Below are 18,579 nucleotides of genomic sequence, written 5' to 3'. Positions count from 1 at the left end.
GGAAGGGGATTGCCTTAGATATTGTCTGAATATCAAGAGATGGAGATCATTGGGGGCCGTCTTGGAGACTAGCAGCCATACTTCATATATTCAAGAAGGTAGAGGAAAGCATAAGCATTTTAAGAAGAGTAATGGAAGATATTTAAATGATCCAAATTGAACTTTTAGAGATGAAAAATGTAGTGGCTAAAATGAAAAAAATACACTGGATGAGATTAACGACAGGTAAGATAATGCAGTAGGCAAGACTAGTGAACTTAAAGACATAGCAAGAAAAATTATCCAAAATGAAACACAGAGTTAAAAAAAAACTGAAAAAAATTGAATAGAGTACAGTGAACAATGGTATATTTTCAAGCAGCCTAACATCTATGGAATTGGAGTTACACAAAAGGAAGGAGGGCAACAGAAAAATATTCAAGGAAATAATGGCTTAAATTTTCTTTTCCCAAATTTAATGAAAACTATAAAACTCTCAAATTTAAGAAGCTCAGTGAATCTCAAACAGAAGAAATGTGACAAAAACTACTCTAATACACATCATAATCAATTGCTTTAGACAAGTTATAAAGGGGGTGGTGGTTTGGGGAGGAATAACATAACACATAGAGAACATAGATAAGAATGACAGCAGACTTCTCATTGAAAACTATACAAGTCATAAGATAGTGGAGTAACATCTTTAAAGTACTGCAAGGAAAAAAAATCTATCAACCTAGAATTCTATATCCAGTGAAAATATTTTTCAAAAACAAAGGTGACATAAAGGCTTTTTCGGTTTTATAAAACCTGAAAGAATTGATCCCCAGAAGACCAATACTACAAGAAATGTTTAGTGATGTCCTTTAGGCAGTCAGAAAATGATGCCAGATGGAAATCTGGATTTATGCAGAGGAATGAAGAGCACTAGAAATGGCAAATATGTGGGTAAATATATAAGAATTTTTCCTTCTTATTTCAATCTCTCTAAAAGATAATTGACTGTTTAAAGGAAAGATAATAACATTGTATTGTGGGGTTTAAAATTATACGTAGAAATAAAATATATGACAATAATAGCACAAAGACTGAGAGAGGGGAAATGTAAGTATACCGTTACAAGGTTCTTATACTACACGAACTGGTATAATATTCCTTAAAGGTAGACTGTGATAAGATTAAAATATATGCTAAAACCCTAAAGCAACCACTTATTAAAAAAAAGTCAAAGAGGTTTAGCTGATAAGCCAATAAAGGACATAAAACAGAATCATAAAATATACTCTAGTAATTTTTTAAAAGGCCAAAAAAGAGGAAAACCAAAAAGAACATATGAGACAAATATAAAACAAATAGCAAGATAGAAGATTTATTCCTGATCATACTAATAATTACATTAAATTTAAATGGTCTAAACACTCCAATTACAAGGTTGAGATTGTCAGATTGTATAAAAAAGCAAGATCCAACTATATGCTGTCACAAGCAGTACTTCTTTTGTTTTCTGACATTTGTTGTAAGAAAAAAAGACTGACATTTTAAAATAGCGTGTCCAAAAGAAACTGATTTCACTCTTAGAACTTCATTTTACTCCCAAATATCAATGTCATTAATAAGCCCAATATATTTAATTCATTGAAACAAATATATATATACATATATATATATATTACACTGTAACTACGAATTTATTTAATACATTATTACAATAATTTGGGGTTCAGTTAGCATGCAAATATTTTTTAAAATTCATAGATAGAACACTTTATGAGTATTGAAGTTGCTTCCCCTGCCTTTAGGCAATCCATCCTAAACTTTCTCAGGCAGGAGTACCTACTCCTCTAGTCAGGAACAAAACAAATTTTCACAGTTTTATTACAATGAACTGTTAAAATGAAGAATGATAAGTATTAATATCCTACTTTGGAAAATGTCTAGGAAAGATTATGCTATAACCTTTTCCTAGTAACCTACTCCAAAATTTAATCTCTTTGGGGGAAAAAAGTATTTATTTGCATTCATTTTAAGTTATTTAGTCTACTATTTCCCAAAATATTTTCCTCAGTAAACTAGTTTTTAAAGATGCCAATTGGTATTACTAGAAAAAAATAAAGATGGGAAGGGATTGTAGTCAAATAAATTTAGAAATTCTGTGCTGTGTAGAGAATACAAAGATAAATAAGAAAGAGTCCTTGTCTTTATGAAGTTTATAGTCTGGTAGACCAGAGGCTATTACTGTTCCATATGCCCTTAAAATGAATGCATATTCTGCTCTGAGGTGGAACATTCTACAAATGAGTTCAAGTTGGTTGATAGTGTTGTTCAGGTTTTCTAAATCCATACTGATTTTTCTGCCTACTTGTCCTCTCAAATATTGACAGGGGATATTGAAATCTGTAACTTTAATTGTGAACTTTGTCTGTTTCTCCTTATAGTCCTATAGGTTGTTGTACCATGTATTTTGAAGCTATGTTATTAAAACATTTAGGATTGTTATGTCCTCTAGATGAACTGACCCCTTTATCATTATAAAATGACCCTCTTTATCTCTGGCAGAATTCCTTGCCCTGAAATCTACTCTGTCTGATATTAATGTAGCCACTCCGGATTTCTTTTGATTAGTGTTATCACAATATATCTTTTTCCATCCTTTTAAACAAAAGCTATTGCTAAGAAGAGAATCAATATTTCATGCAGAATAAATCTAATCATTTCTCACCCTGAGTATATCTATTTTTTTTTGTTTAATTCAGACCTGCCAACTTTTTATAAATGCAGCAGTTGACTCTCCTGCAATTGATTATCACGTATCTCTAGCCCAGAGTGCTTTGCAAATCTGTCTGACACATCCTGAGCTACAGAATGAAATTTGCTGTCAGCTCATTAAACAGACAAGACGGAGACAGCCACAGAATCAACCAGGACCACTGCAGGTATCTGTTGATACATACACATGCAATTTTAAATGATGTTGTTTTCCTGATTGTAAGAATAATACATATTCAATACAGACATTTGGAAAATTACAAAAAGTATGAAATGGAAAAACAGCTATTAATATTTTTATGTATATCCTTTCAGTTTCTATATTTATATGTAAATGTGTATGTGTATATCTTTATGCACTCACAGTTTTTCACATTACTAGAGTTACAGTATGCATACTACTTTTAAAAAACTATAGAACATAATCATTTCCCCTGTAGCCTTCAACAGTCTACAAAACATTAATACTAGTTGCATTAATAGCAATTACTATACATTTAGGTTTTTCCAATTATTTTTCCTATAATAAGTACCACTACAGTAGACATCTTGGAACCTAAATTTTGTGTGCAAGTCCAGTGAATTTCATTGAGTCATTTCTAGAATTTTCCTATATCTTCAACAATGTTCAGTGTAATTCTTTTAATTTCTTTCCAGGTTAAAAAATAGTATTTCACTATTGATTTTGGATGCAATTTCCTTAATTATTAGTGCAGTTGAATTTCAGGGGGTTTTTGGTCACTTGTGTTTACTCTTCAATGAATGCCTCTTTTAATCTTTGCTTACTGACTCCCTGTCAACTACAGGATAAAATAGAAATTTCTTACCCTAGCCTATAAGACTCTCAGGGGTGGATCCAGGTTTTGTGGGACTTGAAGCTTATGCAGTGAATACTCTCCAAGAAAAAAGAGTACAAAATACATTACTTTTACACATTTTAAAGGAACGTATGACCATGTCATATGACTATGACAGCTCATCGGGCCTGTCCCAGGGACTTGGAGGGGACCTGTGCATGAGAGGGGTTCTGAAGCTTAAGCTTTATGTGAATCAAGGGCCCTTCATAGTCTGGCTCCAGTGGCCTCCTCTTTCTCCACTTCATTTTGTACTTCCTGCCTCCAGTGTACAGTGAATGAATAAACTCTCCCCATTCTTCAAACACACCCTGCCTTTGCATTATCCTTCACCTTGCACCTGGCATTATTCCTGTTACCTGGATCCCTCTGCTTTCTTCCTACCTGTGACTTCACCGTCCAGCCCAAGCAACATCTCTCCCATATATTCCTTCCTGACTTCCGCAACAGTAAGTCATTCCCTCCATTGGTTGTACTTAAAAAATATTACAATGTATTAGCGATGTTATATTATAAAATTACTGTTTCAGTATATAATGTCTTCTCCTGGACTGTAGGTTCTTCAAGGGCAGGGCCTTTGCCCCTTCTCCTTTTTTATATGACATTTAAAAAATTATTGAAGTTATACTTGCTTAATTAAATAAATTAAGAGAGAAAATAGAATATAGTCCAGAGCAAGAGAAGAATAAAAATCACATACAATTCTATTACTTAGACATACCTCTGTTAATATTTTTGTACTTGCCCCTTATTTAGGTATGTATGTATGTATGGGTAGATTGGTTTTGCTTTTTGTATAAATAATTTTTTTTACTATTTTTCAATCTGCCCTTTTTCAGTGCCATTACTTATATTTCAATGAATGAGTTAATACATAAATGAACAAAAAGCAACAGTTTCCCTAATCTTTGGGTGTGATATCAAAAAGGACTACCATATCATGTCTTCTGGTACCTCAGTTGTAGACAACAATATATACAACTAGATGGATTATGGTTCTGACCCAATATGAAGCTTTTATGTTTTTATGTATTATAAACGCTCTAAGCAGATAATGTATGTATGGAAAAAGCAAAAACATTGTGGGGTCAAGTAAGACTGTCATCATCCCTTTGCTCTCACAGCCTCTGTCAGTCACACTCGCCCTGACTTGGATCTCTGACGACCACATGGTGTCTGACCTGTGATGCTTCTCTTTGCCCAGGGCTGGCAGCTCTTAGCGCTCTGTGTTGGGCTCTTCCTTCCCCATCACCCTTTCCTGTGGCTCCTCAGGCTCCACCTAAAGAGGAATGCAGATTCCAGGTATGCAGAATTCTAGCCAGCTAAACCATTTATGTGGCCTCTGAGTGGTCTACAATAAATCAAAGTTATTTAGTAACCTGCCAGGTACATTTGTGGAAGAATGTGTGAAACAAATGTTGGTACAGGAAGCCTTTGGTTATCATTTATGCAGAGCTGGGAAAATATTTCCTTTGTTATGTTAAATCTCTTATGGAAGATTACAGTAAAAGCTTGAAAAACTGACAAAGAATATTTTAAGTGAAAAGTCTGTGTACCTTTCAAGTATGAATGTCTTATTAGTGGGTGTTCATTCAATAAAAGCAACTATTTTGTTTCCTTATTTTTCCTATTACTATTTTCTTCACATTGAATTCTTTTATGTAGAAGACTTCTCTGATGGTCTTCCCACCTTTCATAATTGTATGTATTTGAATTACTTCAGTATTTTTACTCCTTTGAAAAGGGCTCGTAAAATTCAGCTGTCAGAGTGGCTTTCTTACAGTGGGACCCAGGGCACCCAGCCAAGGGTTATCAGGATCATTTTGTCCAAGAGGTTCATATTAGGTTGTTTAAATAGACTCTGGGGTTCAAACAAACAAACAAATGATGAATCAAAAAACAACTTGGAAGCAGTAGGAAAATATACTCCAGCTCATAATGTGTTTTGGAGACTCTGTCCTCAAGGTCATGTGATTTCAATTGCAGTCACTGAGGACCCCCTACCCCTGCCAGACAAAGGTGACATTTTAAAGTCTACCTAGAAGGCACTGGAATAAAAATTTATTTAGAGATGTTATCAACCTGCTTTTATAAACAGAATAAAAATTATGTATAACAAATGAGGGCAAATAAGATCTCTATCCAGCTTTTACTGGATTTATTTACGCCAGTGGTTTTGTTTAATGTTTAACATTTTTAAAGAAGTGCATGTTTTGTAAAAAAAGGAAAATATATTTTTATTTTTGTTTGAAGATATTTTCTTACCTTGCTTAGCAGGAATGGCATTAACCTCTATGTTCTTCAAAAGAGAACTCCCCTCATCATGCACTTCTTAAGTTATCCTGCACTAGTCTTCATACAGTTATTTTCTTTGTATTTGTTAATATAATCCCTGTATATTGACCATAAAACGTCTGGTAATTTTAAATTTATTTTGTGACTATAATAATACAATAACAATGAAGGTTGTTTTGTGGGGAAGTCTGGTTTAGTCAGTGGCAAAAGTAAAGACACTAGAATTTGAGAAAAGTGACAGCAGTTAATATCACTCAAAAAGAAAAATTACTGTCAACATTAGCATAATACATTGTACTATTGTACACCAAGGAAAGCTTTCTTAATGGTTTCATATATATAAAAGGTTGTCTTAATTAAATTTGTTCTTAGGCTTTACCTTAAGTTTTGTATTATAGGACAGAATTTGGAAAATATGCCATTTACTGCCAGCGATGTGTAGAAAGAACGCAACAGAATGGAGATCGAGAAGCAAGACCCTCAAGAATGGAAATTCTTTCCACCCTTCTTCGAAACCCGTATCATCATTCTTTGCCCTTCAGTATCCCCGTACACTTCATGAACGGGATATATCAGGTAGATCAGACTTTCTACCCAATGAAAACATGCTTAGTCTAGAATTCTAAGTGCGCTCTGTGGAATTGGGAAGTGAGACTGTCTCCCTATTTCTGTCAGCTCCTGGCAGTGATAAATATGCAAATGTATTAGACCTTCTGTCAGGACAGCTGAGTTGTGAAACAGTTTTGCTAAAAAGGATTCACACTAAAATATCCATAATTGAACCAAATAAGGGAGGAGTTTCACTACCATTATAATTCCGATGGAGAAAAACAAAAAGGTTGAGGCCTTTCCCCACCTGGGTACCGGCTAGGTGAGGAAATAATTACTAACGTGTGGGACATGTACAGGTTTAGTCTCTTTAAAGTCTCCAGATCTCAGGAATTATCTGGGAAAACTGTCCAAGCCCTCCCAACTCAGATCTAAATGCTTGCTTATTAACTCAAGCAAACATGTTCCAAAGCTAGCAATTAGTCTTTGTAGCTCTGAGCCTTTTATCACGGAATTCAGATACTTAACTGCATATTAAAGAAACAAAAATTAAATGCTTAAAAATGTTCATTTGTTTGTGTATTCCTTGTTTATTTTTTTCCCTTTGCTTAAAGATTACATATTGTACTGTAGTTCTTGGTTTGCTTCTAATGGGCAGGCATAATATCTCTGCAAGATGTTTGCAGCTGTCAAATGATCTTTCTATTTTGAATTCATGTCTGTTGGCCGAAGCCAAGATTTCTGAATTCTTACATCAAGCTAATGACTAAGATGACATTAAATTTCTCCAGCGGAGCTTTGAAAAAAAAGTGAAAACACTTAGATAAATATATGTTATCATTAATCATGAATCAAGATTGCCCTGTTTCCCCACTGAAATCTAAGTTTGAAATGTGTGTACCTTTTTATTAAGAGAACGACTTTGTTATTTCTGTTTAGGTAGTTGGATTTGATGCATCCACCACAGTGGAAGAATTTTTGAATACTCTGAACCAGGATACAGGGATGAGGAGGCCAGCACAGTCTGGATTTGCATTGTTCACAGATGATCCTTCTGGCAGGGATTTAGAGCATTGTGTTCAAGGAAACATCAAGGTAAAACCAACTCCTTTTAAGGAGGCAGACCCAGAAAACAGCAAAGAAGCTGCTCTGCTATTTGCAAAAAGTTTAGCTCAAGAATTTTCCAAAAATTTAAGCAATCTAATTTTCATAATAAAAAAAAATATTGCAGGACTTTGTTGAAGCCGTAGAATTCTTAATACAATCTGCACACACACATACTCCATGTTAAAGAGAGGAAGAGGATTAATAATAGTAATAATACCCTAAATATTAGGGTAAAAAGAGTGGAGGTGTGGAAGGTCTAATAAAATGGCTTTCCATTTTATTCATTCACTCAGCAGTATTCATGGAACTATTTATTGTGTTCCAGGAGCTGGTCCAGACCCTGTGGGTAATATAAGGAAGGTCGAGAAATTGTCCCTGCACACAGTGAACTTCTAATTTGCTTAGGAAAGAGTAGCCTTATACACTGATAACCTTAAATCTGAAAGTGATAAATATATTAAGAGTGAGGTGAGCATTCTGCAAAGGGAGAGATTAAGTTCAGATTGGAAATTAGGGAAGAGCTCAACTGGTCTTTGAGGGATTGGTAGAATACGGACCTGTGGAAATAAAGAAGAGATTCCAGACATAAGGAAAATCATGAGCAAAGACAGAGAATTGGAAGATTCTTTAAAAATGTTTTCTAGGTCATAGTAAAATAACTGTAATAAAGTTTCCATCTAGCGATGGCAACAATTAAAAATATAGAATATAGAACCATAAGGAACCTTAGAGAAATAACCCACTTATTTTGCAAATGAGGAAACTGAAGCCCAGAGTGAAAAATGATTTATGGCAAATCAAACAGCTAGAACCAGGTCTGAACCCTCTTACTTGATGTGGTCCTTCATTGCTCTTGGGAATAAGTACCTTGTTATGGAGTAAAGGTATTTATATGATTTGGAGATTAAAGAATTGGGGCAAAGCAAGGGACACACCCATGAGTTTAGAACATACGAAATATCAGTACTTTCATCTAACTCCCAAAAGCCTAGCTCCACTTGCAAAACGATCTGTTGGGTCTCCATGGGGTTCCACAGACTATGTTAAAGCTCATACTTAGTTCCTTAGGAGTACTGGTCAGAAGATAGGATTTCCACCTCACTCCACCCAACCCCTGCCTTATTTCTTCAGCTGCATTTTGAGACATCTAGATAAATGAATGTCTTTTTCTTCTCAGCTCCAAGTATATCCTGTTTAGATCAGCAATTCCGAATGTAAATTTTTGAGACAGACATTCCTTGAGCACTGTTAATAATTAGTCAAGAAGATAAGCTGGTATTTTTGGTTGACTTGAGCTGAGTAAATATTAGGGGTTTTGGTGAATAACTGCTTACCCCATAATTCTGAAAACTGTTATTTATAATTCTCAAATGACCAGTTTAAAAAAAAAAAACAACAACATTTATTTGGTTCCTGAAGAATTTTTGTTCTTTATCAAAAATCTTAACATTATATTTCAGATTTCTTTGGTATAACTTCAGTTATTCCAATCTTTATAAACTCAGAAGGTGGAAAGTTGCTTCTTCAGTGACTAAATCACGAAAAATTCCTGGAATCTTCTTGTTTCCAGTCTCATGCAGTCCTTCATTAAGATTCCTTTTTGAGTAAAAAATTCATGGCCATAGTCCAAAGTTAATGTGTGTCCAAAAGGATAACAGGACCAAAGAGTGATTTATAATTAAATTCTAAACTCAGAGCTGCAGGAGCTTAAAACAGAAAGCATCAGTCCATTTGGTTTGATCACATTAATTGAAAAATTCCAGTCTATAGACATGCTTGTCTTCAAAAAATACCCAATGTGAAAAATATTATGAATCTCCATTTTCCACTTCCCTTCTAGATTTGTGACATTATCTCTAAATGGGAACAGGCTTCCAAAGAACAGCAGCCCGGGAAATGGGAAGGTACGAGAACTGTTCGTCTCACTTATAAAAACAGGTGTGTAATGCCATCGCCAAGTGCCAAAGTGGGAGTATACATCTATGTTCAAATCATGCACCTATAATTTAGTTTCCTATTGAATAGCCTTAAAAGTTATATTTATTTATATGTTTTCTTATAAATGGTAACTGTTTCTGTAGGAAGAGGAAGAAACTGTCACATAAATTTTTTTCTCTAATTCTAGTTTGTTAATGTCATGAATAATTATATTTTATAAAAATATGCACTTGGACAAAGATTAGAAGAAAACTATAGGAAAATAGAGCTGCTCTCTTAGGGTAGTTGATAAAATTTTTCACTTTCAAAATTTCCTTTAACACAATTATTACATTTTTTCATAAGACTGAATACTCAAATACCCTACTACAGATCGGTAGTAAGAAATATTTGTTTACCCAAGTCTTTTAGAAGTGATATATTCATATCCATTCATTCTTATTCTTTCATATGCTCTCTTCCTCTGTATTTATTGAGCTTCAACTATAAGCCCAGCACTTAGCTAGGTGCTCTGGATAAAATGATAATAAAAACAGACACAATCCCGATCTTTTGGAATTTACAGGCTAGTGAGGAAGACGGTTGCTAATTTTACAATGACTCTAATGAGTATATAATAACATATTAAGTTCTCTGAAAGAAAAGAGCATGGTTCTGTGAGAGCACATGACAAGAATCCTGACCTAGCCTGGAGACTTCGGGAGTCTTCTTTAAGGAAATGATGCTTATGTCCACGTGAGAAGGGCGCTGAGAGTGGAAATGGATAGGAAAGGATGTTCAAAGCCTGTAGAAGGAGGCTGCGCAGTGTTTCAGGAACTGGGAAAAAGCTGGTGGGGCTGGAGCACTCTTTCTCAACTGATACAATTTTAAAAGACTTTGGCAAATGGTCAGAAACCAGCTTTTCTTTTTTTTTTTTAAAGATGCTCAGAAAGGTTTTTTTTTTTAGCAAGCATCTGCCTTTTTTTTTAAATTAATTAATTAATGTATTTATTTATTTTTATTTTTGGCTGTGTTGGGTCTTCGTTTCTGTGTGAGGGCTTTCTCTAGTTGTGGCGAGCGGGGGCCACTCTTCATTGCGGTGCGCGGGCCTCTCACTGTTGCGGCCTCTCTTGTTGCGGAGCACAGGCTCCAGACGCGCAAGCTCAGTAGCTGTGGCTCACTGGCCCAGTTGCCCCGCGGCATGTGGGATCTTCCCAGACCAGGGCTCGAACCCGTGTCCCCTGCATTGGCAGGCAGATTCTCAACCGCTGCGCCACCAGGGAAGCCCCCTCATTTTCTTTTTTCTCTTTTTTTTTTTTAATATCTTCTTTTCTTCCATGTATTAGTAGAAGGTGGTATTTAATAAAGAGTGTTCACTGACCAGGTTATATTAACTGTACAACAACAGCAAAAAAACTAAAAAAAGTATTTTCTTGTTTTATTTGACTCTTATATCCCATAAAATAAGGAATCTAAAATATCAGACCAAGATCCTGGTAGAATTATTGGTGAAGTTTTGACTTCTTTCAGAAGCCTACTTTTGGAATATGTTCATAGACCTGAAATTGGGATATGAGAAGTAAGGGTACTATATAACATAAAGAATGTAACAGCCTTTGATCCAGTTCAGGATTTCTTTTTCTGATACTTTATCCCACAGAAATACCCACATAAGTGGGCAAGAATATTCCAGTATTCTTTATAACAGTGAAAAATAAGTGTTGCAGGGGGGACTTAAGTTTATCAATAGGGGAACAGTTAAATAAATGTTGTGCATTCATATTGTGGATTCCTTTTACACACTCAGACACTAAAGGGTCACCACTGTTTGAACAGACTCCTTTGATCCGAATAAATGGTGGTTTTGAGCCACTAGAGCTTCTCTGTTCCAGGGGTTCATGAGCTGAGGTGATTCGCAGGAGTTCTGGGTAACAAGAAGGTAACTGTCAAGCTTTGGTATCTAAGGTTTTAAAATCTCATATTCGTAGAGATAAGCAGGATTACTTAGATACTAGAAATCTAATAGGCTGTACTCCCAGAGGAACCTGTCTCCACTGATGGCAGTCTTCATCTGTGGCCCTTTGGTGACTGGCAAGAACAGCAGCTGGAAGATGTGGACCTTCCAGATGATTATTTTAGTTTTGTGATCGCTGGAGCAGTGGTTCTCAAAGTGTGGGCCCTGGATCTGCAGCTTCAGTATCACATGGAAACACGTTGAAATGCAAGTTCTTTGGCCCCATATCAGACCTACTGAGTCAGAATGTCTGGGGATAAGGCCCAGGAGTCTGTTTTAACAACTCTTCAGGTGATTCTTACTCATGCTAAGTTTTGAGAAGCACTGGTCCAGAGGTCCATATTGCTGCCTGTGTCTTTTGTGGAAGGAAGCCAGCTCCTGGACCTGACCTGCCATATATCTTTATGTGGAAGAGGTTCAGGAATTCTCATTTGGTTTTCTTGGCACTAAATGGAATCACGTCCATGTCTAAGACTATTCCTAACACTGCATAGCTTATGAATGCTGAATACATACTGATTTTGACTGTGATGGCCACAGTTGGAACCAAAATTAAATGGATGAAATGGAGAAAAATGGTCTGAAAGACATAAGAATACTGTGCCAAGTCTAGCAAACACCACCAGGAAGGACAAAGACAGTCATGAATAACACAACACCTTGTTAACAACAACAACAAAGCTTTATAACAATATCTTTGACATCAGAAAAAAACAACTCGATCATAACGTTTAATTTTTAACAGAAGTCTGAAATGGCTGGATAGCCACAGCTATGAGAAAGTACTGTTTCTAAATGTGGTCGTGATTTGCACATGTGTAAAATAGCTTAGACAATGAGCCCTAATTTCCAGTGACACAGTTAGGAGGGGAGCTGGCTGTGACCTATCATGCAGCTGCGGACTTGATTCTTCATCTGTCAGGCAGCACTGTAATAAGCAAAACTAAAGCACCAGCTCTCTTTATCACGGAATTTTTGCTTATATTTAGTAAGTTATGGAATTTTAATTACTTAGATTTAGGGGTTAAGGATCTAATTAATAGGTTTTGAACTTGTTCTCATAGAAAACCATTTGGTAACTAACATTTAAATTCTATTCATATTTAAGCCACTTATTTAATTTGGTGTCTTACTGTCTATTTGAAATTGCAAAATCAAAGCGTGTTTTTAACAAAACAAAACTGGCAAGGGTCTTTCTCTACAGAGAACAACTCTTCCTTCTCCCCTCTTTGAAACGAAAGATTATTTTCAATAATTCTTTGTTATTGTTTTCTGGAACATAGTTTAACATTCGCATCTCTGCCACCTTTAGCTGACTGTAAGAGCACCTATATATCCATTGGATCCTAAGCCAAGAAGCCTCTTAACAGGTCACCTAGTTTATCCCATTTCTTCCAGCTGTGTTCACACCAAAAAAAAAAAAAAAAAAAATTCTAGTATGAAGAGACTCTTGTGATTCTAAAGACCTCTAGAGAAGACTCATCATCATAATAATAGTAATAATAATAACTACCACCAATATTTATTGAGCACTTACTACATGCCAGGCCCTATGCTGAGCTGTTTATATGCATCATCTCATTTAATCCTAACAACACCTCGAGGTAGGTGTTATCATTAATCTCCATCTTACAGATGAGGAAACTGAAGCTTTAGAGAGTTAACTCATTTACCCAAGGCTACAGAAGGGATTTTTCAGGGTCTTTTGGCAAATAGTTTCCATATTTAACAATTTTCACCACCATTCATTTATCCATTCATGCCGTAAACATTTGTCCAGTGTCTGCCTGTGCCAGGCCTTGTTGAAGCCCTAGAGATTCAAAGGTGAATAGAATTTTCCTACCCTCTAGAAATCTTACAGTTTATAGGGAGAGACAGACATGAATTCTAGCAATGTGATTAATGCTGTAACAGTGACAGTATAACAGAGTAGTGAAGAACATGGGCTCTGGAGAGAAACTGCCGGGTTAGAATCCTGGCTCCCCCACTCACTCTGTGACCTTGAACAAGTCACTCACCATCTCTGTGCCTCAGGTCCCTCTACGTGAAGTGGAGATGAATACAGTACCTACCTTTAGGGTTGCCTGAGGGACTAAATGTTGGCAAATGTAAAGCACTTGGATCAGAGCCTAACACATAGTAGATACCCCAGCGATATTCGCTCTTATTGTGATTATAGCATGTCCATTTACAGGCTGTTGTGGGAACAGAGAGGAAGGCTTCGCAGAGTGGTGACTTCTGAGCACAGGACTTGTGGTAGCCATAGAGGCCGGAGGAGAACAGGGAAGGGGCGTCACAATTGCAGATTTCGTAGTGTTATCAGCAGACCATGGTGGACAGAGGAAGGAAGGAAGGTAAATGGAGAGTGAAGGCACGCTGCTTCCTCAGTAAGTTTACGTGATGATGAGAAAGGCAACAGTAGGAAATAAATGCTCTGAGGACTGAAATATGGAGCCGGTTGGAGGCGAGCAAAAGGATTACCCGGCAGTGCCGAGAGCTCTGCTGAACTTGGAGCAGTGTGTTTGCTGATACTGGTCCACATAGTGGCGTGATTTCCATCCCACAGTGTTCAGCTTCCTGGATGTCAAGTGACGAGGTGGGCATTTGGGAATGCCCCTGCCTTCCAACGTGTGCCCTCTCTGCTGTGACAGAAGCCCCTTTCTCTGCATCAGGCCCCTTTAGGATTGGAGAGCAGCTGGAAGCTGGTCATATTGGGAGAGACTCAGATCATGTAACCCCGGCACCTTTCCTGTTCAAGATCTGTGGATTTGATTTTCTGACTTCTTGATCATTTTTGTGACTCTTGAGTTCCTCTCCACATTCTCTCCAAATCCCTATATAGCTGTTGGAGCCCAAACTGTTCCATTAGGGGCTTGAGCATGTGATTCCTACAGGTTGTGTTCCTATATGTGTGTCTGGAATTGTTTTTCTCTTTTGTGCCTATAGTGCTTCATTTTCCCTTCCCAGGTGCAGTCTTACTGGCATGCCAGAAATGATAGAAAATGCACTTTAGCTCTTCTTGCCTGTAGCCATTTGAACTACAGGTTCTTTTTTCCCTCCTAGCTGTATTACTAATTCAAACTTTTACTAAGAACCTTCCAGTGGTTAACACTTAGCTAAAAAAAAAGCTCTAGGGCATTATAGTGATGAATAAGACATAGTTCCTAACTTCAAGTGGAGAAAATAAGCTAAGTACAAAAACGTTCACATGCCAGAAAGGGAGGGCTTTCATCTTAAACTTTATTCTCTTTATTTTATATCCCTTTGCTAACACCATTTTCAATTTAGAATCTATTTCTATTGCCCAGCCATATTCTCCTACCAGTTAACAATTTGCCATCATGCAGTCACAGATGATTATTTTATCAAGAAACCACTCTGAATGATGGCCCAGGCCAGTGATTCTTAAGCTGGCGTGAACGGAAAGAATAATCAGAATGATGGGGAGGAAGAGCTTTTCAAAGTACACCCCCCGTGCTTCCCCCAAGATTCTGACCTGCTGCCCTCTCATTCCTTGCTATTTGAGGAAATTACCACGAAAGATTCCGTAACTGATGATAGGGTGTCCTCTCCCTATCATCAAGTGGATAGGGGAAAAAAGGCTGGAAATCCAGTTATAGCTAATTGAGCACACACTTAACAAATGCCAGATCTAAATCTCTGTTTTCCTGCCGCTGTGTTGTCATGACAATATTAAGGTATGTCATGGTGCTGCTTACCCACCCCACTGTCACAGCATTTACAGCGTGTACAGTGCTCTGTGCCTGCCCTGCAGCCTGGAATCAGAGCCCCGGAAACCTCACATACAAAGAAACAGCACAGTGATTAAACACAGAGGGTCACTGAATTGAGGAAGACCTAGGCGAACAAAAGTCATGTCATGTTTCAACAAGTAATAATGATAACATGTAAACTATTTTTGAGATCCTAAGGCTGTTTATCAGAATGTGGCAAAAAAAAGTCAAAACATTTAAATGTGCAAATATTATCTTTTAGATTCCCAGAGAAAACTGCCCCCACTTGACCATTCGATGTTGATTTTGAATTGAAACCTTCATTTTCTATTCCCTGGTGTGTCCAAGGCGTTTAGGAAAGATCATGGATGTTTTGAAAACTGGGTTTATACAGCCCACTGGTGTCTGAGGTCCTTCCTCAGTAACACCTAAGGTATTAAGGTATTTCAGGGCACAAAGGTAGCATTGAAGCATCCATCAGCCTCAACTTCAAAGCAGTTTTTCCTCAGTTTGCTGATAAACATTATAAAGAATAGAAATAGAGGTCATTAACAGATAGTAATGGTCTAAGTTTGTATCACTGAGAACTATTGTTAGAGCAACCCCCTATCAGTCCTCTGGATTTCTCTTTACTTTTTTCCTATGTAAGTATATCATTTAATGAAAAATTTCCTCTTTTTTTACAGACTGTATTTCTCAATGCAAGCTCGTGGAGAGACTGATAGAGAAAAGCTGCTGTTAATGTATCAGACAAATGATCAAATAGTAAATGGACTTTTTCCTCTGAACAGGGACCTGGCATTAGAAATGGCAGCTCTTTTAGCTCAGGTAACTTCCATGTTATATAGAGCGATGTTTTGTAATGATAAAATACTAATTTCTCCACTGAATTAAATGTAGTAAAACAATATACCTTTCGGAATTCTTTAAATTCAATTTGCTGTGATTAACACCTTAAAAATTACAGGCATTGTAATTGCAGCCTGACTCCCATTGCTGACAATTGCGGTGATGTAGAATGAGACAATATTCCATAAAGGGAATCTAGTTTCTTAATCTCTTGAAAATATCCCACTAGGCTTTGCATTTAATAAAGGAGTTTGAGTGTCGAGCTGTGGGGTTGCGGTTGCCATGCTAAAATCGTTCAGTAATCAAATAGGATCAGTCTTCTAAAAAGCTAAAGCACTTTATTTTATTTACCTATTGTATCAATGAAGTTCAGTTGGCTGTAAACCACACACGCATGCAAATCAATAATGACAGTTAAAATGGAAGTGTTATTTGTCTCTCATATGGAGAGTGTTGGGGCCCAGGGCAGTGTGCCCCCAAATATGCCTCAGTGGCATATTGATTATTTTTAATTAAAGTTACTTGAGAAACAGCTGGTGAAAAAAAATGATATATATTTAAAAAAACACTCTGACCTCCCTCTTTTCCCCTAAAAGCAGGAAATAGATCTCCCATGTGAAAGTATCCTCCCTCTACCAGGAGGATAAAAAGCATCCTTGTCAACAGAGTTAGGGAATTCAAGGCTAAGAAAGCTGTATAAACAAACTTTGTTGCTTCTTCACTAATTTGCTATCCCAAGCACAAACCCCTTTGTTTTGTTAAATCTTCATAAATAATTGTTTCTTTGTCTAAAAATGATGTATAAACAGCCTGCTTTGGTCATTTCAGGGGTCCCATTTCTATGAGACCTCTGTGCGTTCAATTGGTTTTTTTTCTCCTGTTAATCTGTCTTGTGTCAGTTTAATTATTAGACCAGCTAGAAGAACTCTAGAGGGGTACGGGGGCGGGGGGAATCTGCCCCTCCCCAGTGAGAGATAGGCATGCTGGCACCTCTACAGGCATTAGGGGCATGCGCTTTATCCTGCCCTCTGTTCTGCTGTCATCTTCACGGTCCTGGAGGTCTGCCAGAGCTCTAGCCATTACATCAGTGTTCCAGGCATCAAAATGGAGGAAGGACTGAAGAAGGGCATGCCCTCCTGCTTTTGAGAAACTTCCCAGCAGTTACACAGAATGCTTCTATTTATGTTTCTCTGTCAAAACTTAAGTCACACAACCTTGCCAACCTACAAGAGAGACTGGAGAATGTGGTCTTAGCTGGGCAGCAATGAGCCCAGCTAAATTCAAGGTTTTTATTATTCAGAAAGAAGGAGAGAATGGTCATAAGAGACAAGCCACAGTCTCTACCCCATCTGGGTCTTTGCACAGGTTAATTAAGGGAAAATGATGTGTCATTGGCTTAGATTCCCCAGGGTTTTCAGTCTTCTCGCTCTACATACCATCCCAGGACATTTTACTCATTCTCTTATGTACCATCTGTGCTGATGATTCCCAAATCTTTTCTCTCCAGCTCATATTTCTTTCACGGGCTCCTTAAATTCAACATATCGGGAACTAATCATCTTCCCTTCTTTTCCTTCACATTTTGCATATTCACTGCCTCCATTCAGTCCGCCAAGCAAGCTTCAAATCCAGGAATCACCACTGACTCTGCCCTCCCTGTCTCCCTTTCCCCCAGTTAAAATGTGCCCTGCCCATTTTAACTCTGTTCCCTCCTCTCCATGCTGACCACCATTGCTATGGTTCAGACCATCATCACATCCTGCCTGCTCGCCTGCATCAGGCTTCTAACTAATGTGTTTTTCTCTGGTCTGGTCCCACACACACTTCTATCCTCCATGCAGAATCTAGAGAGATTGTTCCAATTACCTATTGCTACATAGCAAATGACTCCAAGACTCGGCTCAAAAGAACAATTTGGGCAGAGATGTATAAGGGCAGCTTGTCTCTGCTTCATATGACATCAGCTGGCATAGCTTGTAGACTGGTTGTGACTCTATAGCTGAGGGCTGGAATCATCTGAAGGCTCATTCACTCACACGTCTTGTGGCTGATGCCAGCTCTTACTTGGAACTTCTGCTGGGGAATGTCAGCCGGAAGACCTACTCGTGGCCTCTTAAAGTGGTTGCTTGTGCTTCCTCACAGAATGGTGGTGGGGTGGCAAGAGCTGTCCTGGAAGAGACAAGATGTGGAAGCTGCCATTTTCTAAGGTCTGGGCCTAGAAACTGCCGTGGTGGTTTGTCAGGCAGCAGTAATATACAGTGACTGGAATGGAGATACAGCAAAAATGTGAATCTAGCTGTGTCATTCTCTTTACATGGAGGGACTGTCATGATCTAAACTCTGCCTGCCTCTCCAGCCTTATCTTTTAATACTCTCTACCTTGAACTTTATGGTCCTGAGTTGTGTATGATTCACTTATTCTTACCTCTTAAACTTTACTTGTCTCCTCTGCTTGGAACACCTCTACTCCCATGCCTCTACCTGTTAACTTCAGCTTATCCTTTAATTTTCATCT

General features: G+C 37.5%; 1 protein-coding gene across 4 annotated transcripts in view; it reads left to right on the top strand.

Annotated features, from left to right (window-relative positions):
• PLEKHH2 (pleckstrin homology, MyTH4 and FERM domain containing H2) overlaps nt 1–18,579 on the top strand; it is a 119,223-nt gene that overhangs the window by 89,178 nt on the left and 11,466 nt on the right. For 3 of the 4 annotated variants that reach the window (XM_082427639.1, XM_082427640.1, XM_082427638.1), the window contains 6 exons: nt 2,733–2,912; nt 4,804–4,901; nt 6,293–6,470; nt 7,383–7,538; nt 9,391–9,488; nt 15,902–16,043. In XM_082427639.1, the coding sequence (XP_082283765.1) occupies nt 2,733–2,912; nt 4,804–4,901; nt 6,293–6,470; nt 7,383–7,538; nt 9,391–9,488; nt 15,902–16,043 (852 nt within the window). The remainder of the gene's footprint in view (nt 1–2,732; nt 2,913–4,803; nt 4,902–6,292; nt 6,471–7,382; nt 7,539–9,390; nt 9,489–15,901; nt 16,044–18,579) is intronic. The other variant, XR_014254269.1, reaches the window with a different exon arrangement.

This window comes from Balaenoptera physalus (assembly GCF_965194825.1).
Source record: "Balaenoptera physalus genome assembly, chromosome: 15".
NCBI classification, from domain to species: Eukaryota; Metazoa; Chordata; class Mammalia; order Artiodactyla; family Balaenopteridae; genus Balaenoptera; species Balaenoptera physalus.
This window is presented reverse-complemented; position numbering and strand designations above follow the sequence as displayed.